General features: G+C 39.4%; 1 protein-coding gene across 1 annotated transcript in view; it reads right to left on the bottom strand.

Moving 5' to 3' along the window:
- Positions 1-18,867, bottom strand: part of LOC126282194 (putative helicase MOV-10) — a 461,728-nt gene that overhangs the window by 87,725 nt on the left and 355,136 nt on the right. The window contains exon 14 of the mRNA XM_049981723.1: positions 16,793-17,007. Coding sequence (XP_049837680.1) covers positions 16,793-17,007 — 215 coding nt within the window. The remainder of the gene's footprint in view (positions 1-16,792; positions 17,008-18,867) is intronic.

Genomic DNA, 18,867 nt, shown 5'->3' with positions numbered 1-18,867 from the left:
AGCAAGAATCAGGTGTCCTTAGACGTAACTAGGTGGATAACAAACACTATTGTTAACTCACTGAAGATTTATTGAGAACTGAAGCCACGCATGTACACGTGCTTAGTGTCCCCCCCAAGTAGCTGAGCATATTGTTTTGTCCTATACCTTCATATTCCATTAACCACTTGTCTGAGTCTTGGCCATCACCTCCAGAGAACACCGATGGATGTCGTATGTTGGTAAATGGCTGGTACCATTTTGGTTATCTCGTCTTCTTCTGTTGTTGAGAGCTTCCACTTAGTATAGTATAGCATGAACTTGGGCTTCTCACCACGCAAACGACGGCTCTGTTGTGGTCTGATGAGGGTTACTGTGTTGTAAATGATGCATGCGATCACAAGCCTCAATACCCAGTACCTCCACTAGAATTATGTCACATAGCTAGCAAGAATCAGGTGTCCTTAGACGTAACTAGGTGGATAACAAACACTATTTTTAACTCAGTGAAGATTTATTGAGAACTGAAGCCACGCACGTACACGTGCTTAGTGTCTCCCCCAAGTAGCTGAGCATATTGTTTTGTCCCATACCTTCATATTCCATTAACCACTTGTCTGAATCTTGGCCATCACCTCCAGAGAACACCGATGGATGTCATATGTTGGTAAATGGCTGGTACCATTTTGGTTATCTCGTCTTCTTCTGTTGTTGAGAGCTTCCACTTAGTATAGTATAGCATGAACTTGGGCTTCTCACCACGCAAACGACGGCTCTGTTGTGGTCTGATGAGGGTTACTGTGTTGTAAATGATGCATGCGATCACAAGCCTCAATACCCAGTACCTCCACTAGAATTATGTCACATAGCTAGCAAGAATCAGGTGTCCTTAGACGTAACTAGGTGGATAACAAACACTATTTTTAACTCAGTGAAGATTTATTGAGAACTGAAGCCATGCACGTACACGTGCTTAGTGTCTCCCCCAAGTAGCTGAGCATATTGTTTTGTCCCATACCTTCATATTCCATTAACCACTTGTCTGAATCTTGGCCATCACCTCCAGAGAACACCGATGGATGTCATATGTTGGTAAATGGCTGGTACAATTTTGGTTATCTCGTCTTCTTCTGTTGTTGAGAGCTTCCACTTAGTATAGTATAGCATGAACTCGGGCTTCTCACCATGCAAACGACGGCTCTGTTGTGGTCTGATGAGGGTTACTGTGTTGTAAATGATGCATGCGATCACAAGCCTCAATACCCAGTACCTCCACTAGAATTATGTCACATAGCTAGCAAGAATCAGGTGTCCTTAGACGTAACTAGGTGGATAACAAACACTATTTTTAACTCAGTGAAGATTTATTGAGAACTGAAGCCACGCACGTACACAAGATCATAGAGTGAACTACCTCTGCCTGGAAGATTAGACAGTACATATACATGTACAGAACCTTCCAGAACATTGCTTCTTGATACATCTAGAAGGTACTAGAACTAAACATAGAAATTAAAATTTACACACAGGATAGGTCCCAAACTCATGAGCCTTTGCAGAGGAGTCTAATACCACATCCTCTGCACTACTGTAATACTCAGATCCTTGCCTTCTTCTGTGACAACATTCCTTATTATTATTATTATTGCTATTATACTTTTCCTTATACTAGAAATAATTATCCACAGAATTAAATAGTTGTGTACATTTATTGCACAGACTTACACAAGGTACTGTTCATGTGGATATCTAAATATAACTGTTTACATGTGAAGTGTCTAGTATCAGAATCTGCTAAGTAACTGAAGGCATATTTTTGAATATGAATGAAAAACATCCAGAAACAAAATAATGATGGTCACAAATTTTTCTTTCATACTTACATCCTTAATGGTTTAATATTTAAGTTCAGGGGCGGCTCGTGGTTTCTGTACTGGGGAAGGCTGCGGCATTTATCAATCGGAGCCAAAATAGACCTCGGGTTACGCTACAGATTAGTCTGACATAAACAACTACAAATTCATGGGGAGAGGGTGGGCAGGTCACTCTCTACCCATAATTTTACGTACTGTATCTTCTATAATCACGTATTAAATATCACTAGAAGCTAACTTCGAGTTAAAATCTTTGGTTAGTGTTTTTATACGTCATCATTACATTTTCTGACACTTTGCAGCAAATCATATGAAAAGACGCGTTTCGGAGAGATCTTTAATGCGGGTCTGGGTGCACCAAGTTCTTTCACTTTCATCCTACAGCTGTGTTCCAAGTTTTTACCTATTAAATTGCACACTGAATTCATATTGCGCTGGTTTCACACTTGCGGTATGTCGCAGATATTCACAAGCAAGTAAAACTCACTAAAATCTTGCAAAATACTCTCCGAAAAAGAAACTTTCTAATATCACACGATATCAACAAAAGCAGTCAGCATCAGCAAGCAAGGCAAGTAAAGTAATGGGACCAATTTTGTGAGCTTTGTCCTCTAACCACTTACGAAACTCTTGCTAGATGGCAGTACTGGTATGTTACTGTAGTCTAGTGCACTCTGGTGGGATATTTGCAAACTTATTCTAAATGTGGATAAAATAGCCAATGGCGGAATCAAAACAACTATGTAAAACATTATCAAAACAATAATACTAAACGTCAATTAATGACGCATCGAAGCATAGTAGAGATGTGCAGAGACAGTGATTGGATAGCGAAGCTTCGGCCACTCTACATTTCTTTATTACATAGATAGTGGAACCTGAAAAATGTGTGGTGGTTGGTATGACACCCTTAGGCTGCAAGCTCTGAGCCTATGGGTCGCCCATACTATGTAGAAGCCACGCCCCCAAACCCCTACTACATGCAGCTTACGGACGTTCCAAGGCGGAGCCTAAATACTACTAACCGTTCGGAAAATATCTATCTATACAAACAGTTCCAAAAATGTTGACCATCGTTATTTCAATTGGAATGGGAAATATGCAAAATTTGTCCTAATAATTTAAATTATGTAATACGTCCTTCCGAAATTTCCTTCAACATATATTTTGGGGCGGCTCCACCTCAGAGCCCTTAATCATGAGCCGCGCCTGTTTAAGTTCCATTGTTTTGTGAAATCTGAGTAATAATTAACCCATTCTTTTGTTAATTTAAGTTTTATTTTGGCTGCTTTTGTTGCACTTTTATATAATTTTACTGTTTCTTATGAAACTGTACTATCTTTAAATTCATGAAAATGAAGTGGCATTGTAATGACATTTCTTTATAGCAATAAGAAGAAGCATTTCAACATTATGTATGAAAAAGAAATCAGAAAACAGAGGAGAATACAAAATAGGATTACTCCTTCTAAAATTTTGTACTTCAATTAGATCTGGACCACACTGAAAAGAAAATGATCAGCAAATAATCAAATATGTTAACAGAATCATTATTGTGACAGTCAATGTTCACACGTACTGAGTAATACTGTTGTTTTAGGCCTCCTATTTACTTTCATTTAGAATGCATTACCAACCTTTTCATGTGAACCACTGGTGCAGACTTCAGAGACTGTATTGAAGTCTCATTACTAGTGCAAGCTGTTGTTGTTGTTGTGGTCTTCAGTCCTGAGACTGGTTTGATGCAGCTCTCCATGCTACTCTGTCCTGTGCAAGCTTCTTCACCTCCCAGTACCTACTGCAACCTACATCCTTCTGAATCTGCTTAGTGTATTCATCTCTTGGTCTACCTCTACGATTTTTACCCTCCACTCTTCCCTCCAATACTAAATTGGTGATCCCTTGATGCCTCAGAACATGTGCTACCAACCGATCCCTTCTTCTGGTCAAGTTGTGCCACAAACTCCTCTTCTCCCCAATCCTATTCAATACTTCCTCATTAGTTATGTGATCTACCCATCTAATCATCAGCATTCTTCTGTAGCACCACATTTCGAAAGCTTCTATTCTCTTCTTGTCCAAACTATTTATCGTCCATGTTTCACTTCCATACATGGCTACACTCCATACAAATACTTTCAGAAATGACTTAGTGACACTTAAATCTATACTCGATGTTAACAAATTTCTCTTCTTCAGAAACGCTTTCCTTGCCATTGCCAGTATACATTTTATATCCTCTCTACTTTGACCATCATCAGTTATTTTGCTCCCGAAATAGCAAAGCTCATTTACTACTTTCAGTGTCACATTTCCTAATCTAACTCCCTCAACATCACCCGACTTAATTCGACTACATTCCATTATCATCGTTTTGCTTTTGTTGATATTCATCTTATATCCTCCTTTCAAGACACTGTCCATTCCATTCAACTGCTCTTCCAAGTCCTTTGCTGTCTCTGACAGAATTACAATGTCATCGGCGAACCTCAAAGTTTTTATTTCTTCTCCATGGATTATAATTCTTTCCTTTACTGCTTGCTCAATATACAGATTGAATAACATCGGGGAGAGCCTACAACCCTGTCTTACTCCCTTCCCAACCACTGCTTCTCTTTCATGTCCTTCGACTCTTATAACTGCCACCTGGTTTCTGTACAAATTGTAAATAGCCGTTCGCTCCAAGTATTTTACCCCTGCCACCTTTAAATTTGAAAAAGAGTATTCCAGTCAACATTGTCAAAAGCTTTCTCTAAGTCTACAAATGCTAGAAATGTAGGTTTGTCTTTCCTTAATCTTTCTTCTAAGATAAGTCGTAAGGTCAGTATTGCCTCACGTGTTCCAGTATTTCTACGGAATCCAAACTGATCTTCCCCGAGGTCGGCTTCTACTAGTTTTTCTATTCGTCTGTAAAGAATTCGTGTTAGTATTTTGCAGCTGTGGCTTATTAAACTGATAGTTTGGTAATCTTCACACCTGTCAACACCTGCTTCCTTTGGGATTGGAGTTATTATATTCTTCTTGAAGTCTGAGGGTATTTCGCATGTCTCATACATCTTGCTCACCAGATGGTAGAGTTTTGTCAGGACTGGCTCTCCCAAGGCCGTCAGTAGTTCTAATGGAATGTTGTCTACTCCCGGGGCCTTGTTTCGACTCAGGTCTTTCAGTGCTCTGTGAAACTCTTCACGCAGTATCGTATTTCCCATTTCATCTTCATCTACATCCTCTTCCATTTCCATAATATTGTCCTCAAGAACATTGCCCCTGTATAGACCCTCTATATACTCCTTCCACCTTTCTGCTTTCCCTTCTTTGGTTATAACTGGGTTTCCATCTGAGCTCTTGATATTCATACAAGTGGTTCTCTTTTCTCCAAAGGTCTCTTTCATTTTCCTGTAGGCAGTATCTATCTTACCCCTAGTGAGATAAGCCTCTACATCCTTACATTTGTCCTCTAGCCATCTCTGCTTAGCCATTTTGTACTTCCTGTCGATCTCATTTTTGAGACGTTTGTATTCCTTTTTGCCTGCTTCATTCACTGCATTTTTATATTTTCTCCTTTCATCAATTAAATTCAATATTTTTCTGTTACCCAAGGATTTCTACTAGCTCTCGTCTTTTTACCTATTTGATCCTCTGCTGCCTTCACTACTTCATCCCTCAAAGCTACTGATTCTTCTTCTACTGTATTTCTTTCCCCCATTCCTGTCAATTGTTCCCTTATGCTCTCCCTGAAACTCTGTACAACCACTGGTTCTTTCAGTTTATCCAGGTCCCATCTCCTTAAATTCCCACCTTTTTGCAGTTTCTTCAGTTTTAATCTACAGGTCATAACCAATAGATTGTGGTCAGAGTCCACATCTGCTCCTGGAAATGCCTTACAAATTAAGACCTGGTTCCTAAATCTCTGTCTTACCATTATATAATCTATCTGATACCTTTTAGTATCTCCAGGGTTCTTCTGTGTATACAACCTTCTTTCATGGTTCTTAAACCAAGTGTTAGGTATGATTAAGTTGCAAAATTCTACCAGGCGGCTTCCTCTTTCATATCTTAGCCCCAATCCATATTCACCTACTACGTTTCCTTCTCTCCCTTTTCCTACCCTCGAATTCCAGTCAGCCATGACTATTAAATTTTCATCTCCCTTCATTATCTGAATAATTTCTTTTATTTCATCATACATTTCTTCAATTTCTTCGTCATCTGCAGAGCTAGTTGGCATATAAACTTGTACTACTGTAGTAGGTGTGGGCTTCGTATCTATCTTGGCCACAATAATGCGTTCACTATGCTGTTTGTAGTAGCTTACCTGCATTCCTATTTTCCTATTCATTATTAAACCCACTCCTGCATCACCCCTATTTGATTTTGTTGTTTATAACCCTGTAGTCACCTGACCAGAAGTCTTGTTCCTTCTGCCACCGAACTTCACTAATTCCCACTATATCTAACTTTAACCTATCCATTTCCCTTTTTAAATTTTCTAACCTACCTGCCCGATTAAGGGATCTGACATTCCACACTCCGATCCGCAGAACGCCAGTTTTCTTTCTCCTGATAATGACATCCTCTTGAGTAGTCCCCACCCGGGGATCCGAATGGGGGACTATTATACCTCCGGAATATTTTACCCAAGAGGATGCCATCATCATTTAATCATACAGTAAAGCTGCATGCCCTTGGGAAAAATTACGGCCGTAGTTTCCCCTTGCTTTCAGCCGTTTGCAGTACCAACACAGCAAGACCATTTTGGTTATTGTTACAAGGCCAGATCAGTCAATCATCCAGACTGTTGCCCTTGCAACTACTGAAAAGGCTGCTGTCCCTCTTCAGGAACCACACGTTTGTCTGGCCTCTCAACAGATACCCCTCCGTTGTGGTTGTACCTACGGTACGGCTATCTGTATCGCTGAGGCACGCAAGCCTCCCCACCAAAGGCAAGTCCATGATTCATGGGGGGGTGCAAGCTGTTTCAGTAACTAATATTATCATTTTATAAAACAGTATTGACTGAAGATCTTCCCATTATGAGGAAAAGTGTTTCTGAAAGAGACTTTTTTATGTCTTTTATTTTAGAGACAGAAAGAGTAATAATTGCACAAAGTGCCTTTTGAGCCAACAATTTTTGTCTTTTACACAGACTTTGGTACTTTCCAATAACAGGAATTATTTTACCTACTGATATAGTCACATTTTTGTGTACTTTAACAACACAAGATACCAGACAATAAAACTACGATGTATTGCTCATTCCTGGACACGGATGTTTATGAATTCACTGCCTGCAAGACTTAGCCCATTATGCTGCCTGACCATGAATTCAGTGCTATGTAGCATGAGGTCATACTCGACTTTGAAGGATTTTCTTGTTTCACCTAATAGTGCTGTACTTCTGATTCAAATTAATAACTTGAACTCATTTTGTAGACTTTCTGACTTGGCTGGTTTTGATACTGATGCCACAGTCTTTGACACCTCTTATTCTGAGGTACAACTTATGACATCCATCCAGGGTTGTAAGCTCTGTGGCACATGTGCAGTGATGTAAAGGTATCTGCTAAGGAATTTCAAAAGCCGCATGTCACCCAGGGACTACCTCAAAAAGATGGCAGTACACTAGAAACAAATTTTTATATCAACATACAATACAATATTAAAAATTGGTGACCAGCATTCCCCTTGAGACATTCCCCTTTACCCAATCATTAATAAACTACACATTTACTCATTTGTTTAACACAATGAGGATAAGAAAATTTCGCTTCTCTTACTTTCAAAGGTGTGTTGGAAGAACTTGATTGTCAACTTGATACCTGTAGAATAAGTAGGGGGCACACGGTGTGCATAAGTAGGGGGCGAACGGTATGCAAAGTCATGTGACAATAAGAGGGTGGTTTGATAAGTCTGGAGAAAAAAAAGTTTTTTGGAAAAAAACCTCCCCTTACTTCTTGACATACGTCAAACTGTAAAATACTCATTGACTGCAGATATCACTTCCTCAGTTGATGAAATTCCTTCACAGCAAGCCAAAGTTTCAAATTAGGGAACAGGAAGAAGTCACTTGGGGCTATGTCTGATGAATAGGATGGTGTGGAATCAATTAAAAGCCCACTTCACACACTTTCCACTATGTTCACTGAGAGGTGGGATGGTGCATTATCCCGGTGAAAGAGCACTTTCTTGCATGTCGACCTTGGTCTTCTATTTGCCAATGCAAGTTTCAAATGATCCAACAATAAAGCATAACACGGTCCAGTTGTAGCTCTTCTTTTTACCAAATAATCTGCGAGAACTGTTCCATGGGTATTGAAGAAGGAATATATATATATATATATATATATATATATATATATATATATATATATATAATAGAAAGAAACTTCCAATTGGGAAAAATATATTAAAAACAAAGATTCCAAGACTTACCAAGTGGGAAAGCGCCGGCAGACAGGCACATGAACAAAACACACAAACACACACACAGAATTACGAGCTTTCGCAACTGGCAGTTGCTTTGTCAGGAAAGAGGGAAGGAGAGGGAAAAATGAAAGGATGTGGGTTTTAAGGGAGAGGGTAAGGAGTCATTCCAATCCCGGGAGCGGAAAGACTTCCCTTAGGGGAAAAAAAGGACAGGTGTACACTCGCACACACACACACACATATCCATCCGTGCATACACCATGTGTATGTGCATACACCATGTTTATGTGCGGATGGATATGTGTGTGTGTGTGCGAGTGTACACCTGTCCTTTTTTTCCCCTAAGGGAAGTCTTTCCGCTCCCGGGATTGGAATGACTCCTTACCCTCTCCCTTAAAACCCACATCCTTTCATTTTTCCCTCTCCTTCCCTCTTTCCTGACGAAGCAACTGCCAGTTGCGAAAGCTCGTAATTCTGTGTGTGTGTTTTGTTAATGTGCCTGTCTGCCAGCGCTTTCCCGCTTGGTAAGTCTTGGAATCTTTGTTTTTAATATATATTAGTAGACAATGTGTTGAAATGTTGTGCGAGATGAACTTTTGGTTGACTGAGCAATCGTGGCACCCAGCTCCTTCAGAGCCAATTTCCATGTAGGATATGATGCACTTGTTCAGCTGATATGCCTAAAGTCTTAGCAATATCAGCAGTTTTGCATGAAACGTGTCACGGGTACTGTCAATGGTTTCAGTTGTGCTGATCTCAACTGAATGGCCGGAGCGCACTTTGCCTTCAGTGCTTGGCTAACTTGCATTAACGTGTCACGGGTACTGTCAATGGTTTCACTTGTGCTGATCTCAACTGAATGGCCGGAGCGAACTTTGCCTTCAGTGCTTGGCTAACTACACTTAAATTGATTAATCCAAAAGTAAATAATTTTCAATGATGGCGTGGTGTCCACGTGAACTTCATCAAACAGTGTTTCAATCTGTGCAGTTGTCTGATCCTTCCAATGAAAATGTTTAATAACAGCACTTAAGCTGGTTTTCCTCCTTTTCAATCACAGTTGACACACTCACCAACTGAGATAGGTGTCAGTAATGAACTGTAAGCTGTGCATTGTTGAAATTCTTTATACTTCCCTTGGAATAATCAAGCTCACCAACAATGAAGCTGCAACAAAAATGTTCAATTCTTTCTTGGAATTTTACCAGACCTGTCAAACCACCTTTGTTTGTCTAATAATATAGCTACATCAAATCTGTGAAATTGCTTCATCTACTTACAATAACCTTGTGTGTGTGTGTGTCCTGAACGATTCATTACATAATAGATCCATAAAGAAATGTTTTGTTGAGCAAGTTTGGTGAATGTTACTACTACCCAGACCATCCTAGGAAAACAGGTTTAAAAACATACATGAAACAAGGGTTCATGCTGTGGAACTATTGAGTATGAAAAGAGGGAGGATGGAATAATGCCCCTGTTGGAAATGAAAGAAAGGAAAGGTAAGGTTAGACATGTTAGAACTGAAGAGAGAAACAAGATAGACCCCAAAGACAGATACTCATCACACCTCCAACCCAGTATCCCTCCCTGGGAAGTAGTACACCGGTGGCGCAGAAGACAATCTTCATCAATCCTACTGAGTGGACACTGCCAGCTACATACATAGCCACAAGCCCCAGAAATTGGTCTGAAAATTAGTTGTAACACTCTACTATGGAGAGCTTATGGAGTGTGAGTAATAATGATATTAGGTTGATAAAAGAATCTGCTCACCAAGTGGCAGCAGAACACACACACACACATAAGGAGATTATAATTAGGCACGTTTTTGGAGCCAGGGGCTCCTTCTCCAGGCAGAAAGGTTGAAGGAAAAGGAAGAGGAAAAGGGGTGAAGGAAAAGTATTGGAGAGGTCTAGGAAAAGGGGTAGATTTTGGGAAAATCACCCAGAACCACAGGTCAGGTGAGACTTACCAGACGGGATGTGAATGAAAGACTGTTGGGGATGCATTGGATGAGATTTGAAAACCTGTGAGCTTAAAGGTGGACGATAGGGTAATATGCAAAACAGAGATTACTGCTTAAACATTGTGCATGAGTTAATAAGAGTGAAAAGCCAAATGGATTGTATGTAACAGAGTTGGGAGGGGGACAGTGTAAAATGGACAGATAAGACTATGAAAGAAGTATAACACTAAAGCAGAGTGAAGAAAAGACTAGCTTCTGTGAAGAAATGCTGAGACAGAAGAAAATAACATATATTATGGTCAGGTGGATGGTGAGATGCTTCACCTATTTTCACAACTTTTGTAATTGCATATCATAATGCAAGGTCCCACCCTATTCATCCTAATTGATAATTTGGTGGTAGTCATTCCGATGTAAAAGCCCGAACTGTGTTTACATAACAGCTGGTACATGATGTATCGTTTCACAGTCGGCTTTCCCTTTGATAGTATAGGTTTTGCCAGTTACAGGGCTGGTATAGGTGGTGGTAGTAGGGTGCATGGGGCAACTCTTGCAGTGGAGATGATCACAGGGATAGGAGCCGTAGGGTAGGGAGATAGGTGCAAAAGGGTCCGACAAGAATATTGTGGAGATTAGGGGGGGGGGGGGGGGGGGGGCAACAGAAAGCTATTTTACGTGGATGAGCAAAATCTCTGACAGAACGGATCTCATTTCAGTGGTTTTAAGACGTCATGGCCTTGTCAAAGTAGTTGATTAATACATTCCAGACCAGGATAATACTGTGTGACCAGTGATGAGCTGCTAAGTTGTTTTTTGGAAGGATCAAAAGTACCAGGATTGGATGTGATGGCCTGGGAAATCTGCTTTTGAACTAGGCTGGTGGGGTAACTGCATCCAGTGAAGGCTGGGATGAGAATGGTGGTGTATTGGTGTAATGAGTCTGCATCTGAACAAATATGTTTGCCTCAAAGTCCTCCTTAATATCCAACAGCCTTCACCTCTGCCTCCCAGAACAAGAATAATCCATACTCACAAGAATCAGTCACAACAGTACAGTGCCCTCAACCTCTCACCTAAAGCATTTCCCCCTCCTGAATTATCTAAGGGTCTCACTTTCAGCCCTAAAACTCCACTTGATTATGCAGTTTTGGTGAAGACCTACTTTCCCCCACATGGAATGTGAACTGGAAATATCACTTTGCAACCCAATCTCAAAACTTTTCCAACAGCATATCTGACATTGAACCCTCCCTTGAACAGTTCCGACCACATTCCTAGCTTGATCCACCAACACTACTTCAAAATCATACCTTATAAGCCTTCCAAGAATTCCTCACATCCAGCATTGCTTGTTGCTTCACAACCCTTCCTCAGGTCCCTACAACATGATCCTAACTTGTCCTCTGCAGAACTCCATGCTCTATGTTCCCTAAAATCTGATGAGCCCATCACTGTCATAGAAATAAAATATAACGAGTAAGTCTGGTAACAAAGTTTCAAGAATTGGCTTTAAATGATTACTTTAAGGATATACAACAACCCCCAATGTATCGCTCACCCAGGGCTTGTGAGGATGAGATTAGAATAATAACTGCTCATACAGAGGCATACAAACAATCATTCTTCCCATGCTCCATACTTGAATGGAATTATCCAGTCCCTCAAATTCAACATGAAACAACAACTCCTTACACACCAGAACAGAATGGTGTTGCAGAACGCTTAAATCGGACAATCGTTGAATTCCATTCCTCTTTAAAAATAACTTCATGCGCCGATTGACGAACTCTTTTCCATTGTCTGTTTGAAGTATTTTGATTTTTCGACCAGTTTAATTTTCTACTTGTGCTTTGAATTAGATGAATGTGTCACAGACTTCTGTAGTTGATTTTAACATATAACCAAAAGATTTTCTTGGTGTGTGTTCCTGGCAGTATGGTGTATTGCATATTTGATTAAAAGGTCAACTTTATAATCTCACAGAGGACTAATTAGAGTCAATATCTAATAGACTGTGAAACCCTAGTGTGAGCATTTTCTTAGATGAAGCAACATGTCAAGCAGTAGCCCACAGAGTGATATTTTTGACAGCAATGACAGTATTAAAGATCCAACTTATGTTGAATCAGCATCAGGTATGGTAATTGCATTAATTTTTTATATTTTTCACATATACTTCCTACGCAAATTCACAGGTAAAATAAATTATTGTGATCTTTCCTTTTCTCATTTCTTTGCACTTACAGTAAACGTCATTCATATTCTTTTAACAAATACATATTATTTCGGAATCAAGCACTGACAGGGAAAGCATAACACCAATTGCTGCTGATCTCTGTATGTAAATAGATGAACTCCATAATTTGTGTAAATAAATATTCTATAACATACAAGGTAATTTTTTTCCTACCTGAAAACAGCTTCTTTAGTTTTGATTGTGGTTATGAAAGATTACAAAGCAGGGCACCACAAGTGTGTGTATTTAAAGAGGAAATAATAAGTTTCATTCATGTCTCTTAAAAAAATAATAAAAAGAAATTATTATCATTATTGCTATTATTCCGGAATCTGTATTACAAGGACGAAGTACTGTAAACATGGCTGGTAATGAATGAAGGAGACTGAGAAAATGGGCTCACACTGAGGTAAGTAGATTTGCTTATATGTGGTTGGCACCATTAAGGGTTAATTATTTTACAACTGCAACATAACTTTTGTTCCTAACATGAATCATGTGTCTTTACAGTGGGCCCTATCATTATTGCTACTACTCTGCTACATGTAAATTCTACCAAGGATAAGCTGACCTTATGTTTACACTTTGTTCAACATAGTTTTGATTTGTAGTAAAATATTTCCATAAACTTGTCAAAAATGTTTTAATTTCATTTTAAGTCAACTAGTTTTCATTAATACAGTAGGCTAACAATGTCATAGTTTAAACTAACGCACGTATATAACTTTGAATAAACATTATGTGATAGTGTCCCAATCTTCAATATGTTTGGAATCTTACCCTTTGTTTAATACTGCCCCATTCTGGTACATTACATACAGCATGAAGAGAGGCTTTAGAAGTCATTTTTCCCATGCTCCACATGTAAATGAAATAGCAAGAAACTGTAATATGTGCAATAATGGGAAATATACTTTGCCATGCATCTCACATTGTTCTGCAGAGAATACATATAGACGCAGTTTCAGTTGAATTGTAATTTGAACAATCACAATATAACTCAAAAAAATAAGTTTCATGTATTTAAATTCCTTGTCTGCAGTTCAGAGTGGAGTTATGTGTTCAGGTACACATGTATTCACCAAGTTCACATCTAATATACAGCTCGAAATTAGGAATCCCAACTAACTGAAATAAAATTTAAAAAAATCTCTAAACCTCGGATTGAAAATTCCTTTTTACTATATGGCGAGTAGCAGAAAAGCTTCAAGATAAGTAGAAATGGGTAAATCAAGAATTTTTCCTGCCAAACTGAATATTCAATGATATTTCTGGAGAGGAACTGGTCATGTTCCAGACACCTTCAGGTGAGCTGCCAAAGACTAACATTGGCTTGTACGTGGCACAGTTTAATGGCGCAACATATTCATTTTGTGCTAACATCATGACTGAAACTGCATAACCAATCAAATTGCCAACAGGCATTACCCTTGATCACATGAATGTAGAACTCGCTGGTTGGTGATTGCCGCACACCATGGTCCTTGACATAATCTGTCAATCTTGCTGTGAGCAAATCATGAAAAAATGGGTTTCCATGTGCCATCCAACTGACAGCTGCTGTCTAGGTAAATAAAATATACTGTATATCCATTGAACATTCCCAAAATGTGATCGAGCAAGTAGAATTGTATTCTAAGCAGGCCTCCATCATTACAGATGTAGGTAACTATTTTTTTACAAAAATCCAATATAATCAGCTAACGATAGAAAATAAATATGATGGTTGGAATTTAAATAACGACAACTATTTAATCACAACCGATACAAAAGACATACATGTTTGCACCTGTTTATGCCCTTCAAAGTAGTCACCAGCGTTGTGTAGAACCTGTGGCCAGTAATGTGGAAGGCATAGTACACCATTAGCAGAGCCTGTTCTGTTGATGATGCGAATGGAGCGGTCTACTGCCTGTCGAATCTCTGCAACAGTTCTGAAGCGAATGCCAAAAAGTGGTTCCTTCATCTTTGGAATCAAATCAAAGTCACAAGGACTTCTGTCCTGGGAGTATGGTGGATGGTACAGTACTACCCAGTCCCATCAACCAAATAGCAGCCACAACTTGTGCTGTATGCGCCCACACGTTAACATGCAAAGTGATGGGTGGGTTGTGCAGAAAGTGGCGTTGCTTCTTTAACAAAGCTGGTTGCACGTGATGTTCCAAAAACTAACAGTAATACTGTGCACTGATGGTCTGCTGTGGAGGAATGTAATGTGTTAGGATAACACCATCACAGTGGTACATGAGAAGTACCATAAATATACACCACTCCACTCACACCATCATGCATCTATTTAATAGAAACGAGGATGTGACAGCTGTATTCCTCCCACCCCTTCCCGCTAAAAAAAATAAAATGTTTCCCTTCTAATATACTAAGTTTCTTGTAGCTGTTGTAATCGTAAACAGTAATAAGTAGTACAGTGCTAGTTTGTAGTTAAGACAATGTACAGATTAAATTTATTTATACGAAGTGCTGACAGTATTTTCTATCTCACAATATGAGCACACGGCCAAGCTCAGGATGGCACATAAGGTGTGTAGAACGGAATGAAAATGCAGGAGCTTACAGTATCTTGTAAACAGAAAAGAGAAATCTATATGACGTACAACTAGGAGAGCTACAGATCGAGTTTCAATTCTCCGCTATAAAAAATACTCCTGTATATTAAGGAAAGTCATTAAGGTTTGCCATCACCATAAATATGCTTTCTTAAGCTTAATTTTGTATCATACTAATTTGATCTTACTGTAGCAGTCTCTTTCTGCTGTACTCCATTTACATCAGATATTTACAGCACAGACATCTTAGTTAAACTCCGAATGGAAGGTGGTGAAACAGGGGACAAAGCAACTAGTAACAGAACAATTTAGGCTCATAACCATCTTGAAAGAGGCAATGAGATATAATTCCCTGGGACAGGTGTCTGAATAGTTATATCATGACAGTTGTAGTGTATAATTTACTGATTCTTTTCTGTTTCTTGTTGCTGGATAATGAGGGCAACATGTGAGGCATTGCTGGAACAATCTGGGCTGCATATATCTGGCCACCCGTCTCAGTGAGCCAGAGGCCATTGTGATCCAGCGGAGTGCACACATTGTCCATGGAACTAACACAAGCTCCTATTTATATAAAATTCATTTGCCAAGACTGCACTTCTGCTGGTGGAGAGGACCAACAACAAAATTAATATTAAGTTTTGTACAGCAAACATTAAAATGGAGTTTTGTTCCTACCACCCTCTCAAACTTTCTCTCTCTAAATTTACATCTCCTGCTAAAAATGAAAAATCTGCATGAGACTTATTCAACAACCAAGCTGATAAATAAAGTCTTAAACATAAGATTAAAAATATGCCAGGTCAGAACACTACATAAGTTGCCTCAGTTCTGTGACAGGACTGAGTATCAACACATCATTGCACAATATTTTTCAAAAACCAACACTACAGAGATCATCGTTACTCTGTAGTGTTGAGTGATATGTACATATATGTTAAGTAATCAGGATATATTTCAATGCCAAGCAGTAATCTATTCATGGAGTATCATGCAGTGCCTATTGCCAATAATAACCTTTTTGCTACTTATGTACAAAATGCATTTATCATTATCACTGTAGGTCTCCAACTGATATCACAATCTCAAGCTAATATGATGCGACACTCAGCCCATGAATAATAATAAATGAAATAGAGAAACACAAAAAAGTAAGCAGAGTTAACAATAGCAACTGCTTTGCCATATTATGCCTTCATAGCTTCCTCACACAACTGGATTGTTATGTGCAGCACAGCATCCTTATTGTTTCAAACACTTATTTTGTCAAGACCGGACTGAATGTTGCATCATATTAATTTGAGGTTGCTCTGTTGATTCCATATGCATGTGTCTTTCAAAAGACAGTGTTCATAAAAAAGAAGTAACTTACTAACAAAAAATGCACATACAGCCAGCTAATGACAATGAGTACACAGCTTCTACAGTCGCTCAGAGCTACGTATCTGTGATAGGTGTAAGAAAGAACAGCAAATGTTGTGCCATGAGGAGGTAAAGGATATTTACCTATCATAATAATAAATTTGCTTGACAATGAATTATTCTTCCTAGCCATAATACTGAAATCTTTAGCAGATGAAGTCACACTGTTGTCAGCCACGCAGACAACTGATCTTGTCAAATGGGGGGCATGGAGGGGGGGGGGAAGGGGAGGGGAGGGGGGAGGGAGAGAGAGAGAGAGAGAGAGAGAGAGAGAGAGAGAGAGAGAGAGAGAGAGATACAATGATTTCTACTGTACATAACTTACCAAGACCTAAATTGCTAGCAGGAACAGATCTCAAAATAGGCCCCAACTGCCTAGGATCACCAGCCAAAACAAGACGGCCTTTTAGTTCTCCTGGGTTTGAGCTGCTGGTTAACAATCCACACACAGGCACCAGCAATTCAGGTTCAGGGGCATGGCCACTCTCATCAACAAAGATGTGAGTGAAGTGACCAGCTGGCATACCAGCAGTGACTAACCTGAAATGTTATGTAAGCTGTAAATAAAATTAAATAACCTGGACACCAGAATTAAATATCTGAAATACATGGATAACAAAAATAAAACCAAAGCATAAAGTATAAGAAATAATAAAAGAGGAAAGACAGAAGATTGTGGTTTAATGTACTATTTACAATGAGGTCATCAGCAACAAAGCACAATCTCAGAGATAAGGATGGAGAAAAAAGTTTGCCATGTTCTTTACAGAGGAACAATTCCAGCATTTAACTTAATTTATTTAGGGAAACCATGGAACACTGAAATCTAGATGCCCATACTGGGGTTTGAATCCTTTTCCTTTTAAATGCAAGTGCCTTAACCTAGGGTTTCTCACACTGGGGCTTGCTTGAATATGTTTCAGGTCACACAATTACCTGGGAAAAAGTATTTTTCATAAGTAACAATATCATCCTTCACTTTCAACTACAGTGTTAACGTAATCTGTTATGATGAAAAACTGTAACCTCCCAGTGGACATGGTTTCTTATATTTTATTGCAAACATTTCATAGTAGGCATTAATAATAATTACCTGTTCATGTTCATTTGTTGTAGCATTCGGTGACTCTATTGGCTCTACTTTGGTCAATGTTTAAGTAATGGCATACTGGTAACTTCCATCAGGTTCAAACAATAGCACTTGTAGACTAGCTGTGTTGAGATTTACGACTGGTGTGTGCGAGCGGCAGGTAACAATCTGTGACCAGTCATGTTCAGTGATCTAGAAAGTTGTTCAGTTTTGCCTAGTTTCCTACTGTGCTTCTTTGTTCAAACACTGAGTGAACTATGTTAATGTTATGAGCTGGCATTGTTTCAGAGCCACACACAATGCAAAAAAAGAGGAAAAGATTGATAATTAAATCTGTCAAAGACCAAGACAACAGATGACATTGCAGCTATGGATGCTGAAGCACAAGGGCTGGAGTAACAGGCATGTGGAGATGCATAAAACTGCAGATACTGTGTCTTCACATCCAAAAAAGGAAAAACATTTCAGTAATCAATTCTTAGTGAGTAAACGCTTGAAACCTACCAAATTGAAGACAAAAAAGTGCTTTTTATTCCAACAAACCTGCTAAGGCTTATAAATGCCCTATGGAATCACAGAAAATCCAAAAAAAGGTCTCATAAATTGGTTGACATGAATCAGTTAAGAGGATTGTGAATTGTGGTTTATTTGTAATCATTTGATTCAGAAATAGGATACACATCAAATTATGGTAAAATTTCACCAAAGGCAAAGAACAGCTGATGTTAACAAACAGCATCATAATACTAATACAATATTGTTATAAATAAAATAGAAAGAAACTTCCACATGGGAAAAATATATTAAAAACAAAGATTCCAAGACTTACCAAGCGGGAAAGCGCCGGCAGACAGGCACATGAACAAAACACACAAACACACACACAGAATTACTAGCTTTCGCAACCGATGGTTGCTTCTTCAGGAAGGAGAGGGAAAGACGAAAGGATGTGGGTTTTAAGGGAGAGGGTAAGGAGTCATTCCAATCCCGGGAGCGGAAAGACTTCCCTTAGGGGAAAAAAAGGACAGGTGTACACTCGCACACACACACACATATCCATCCGCACATACACAGACACAAGCAGACCGCACCGCTGCTTCCCAGCAAATTAGGGACACTGTTGCTCCTGGGGTATTGGCAAGGACCATTCGCAACCGTCTCCATGAAGCTGGGCTACGGTCCCGCACACCGTTAGGCCATCTTCCGCTCACGACCCAACATCGTGCAGCCCGCCTCCAGTGGTGTCGCGACAGGCGTGAATGGAGGGACGAATGGAGACGTGTCGTCTTCAGCGATGAGAGTCGCTTCTG

Source organism: Schistocerca gregaria, chromosome 7 (genome assembly GCF_023897955.1).
Source record: "Schistocerca gregaria isolate iqSchGreg1 chromosome 7, iqSchGreg1.2, whole genome shotgun sequence".
NCBI lineage: Eukaryota > Metazoa > Arthropoda > Insecta > Orthoptera > Acrididae > Schistocerca > Schistocerca gregaria.
This window is presented reverse-complemented; position numbering and strand designations above follow the sequence as displayed.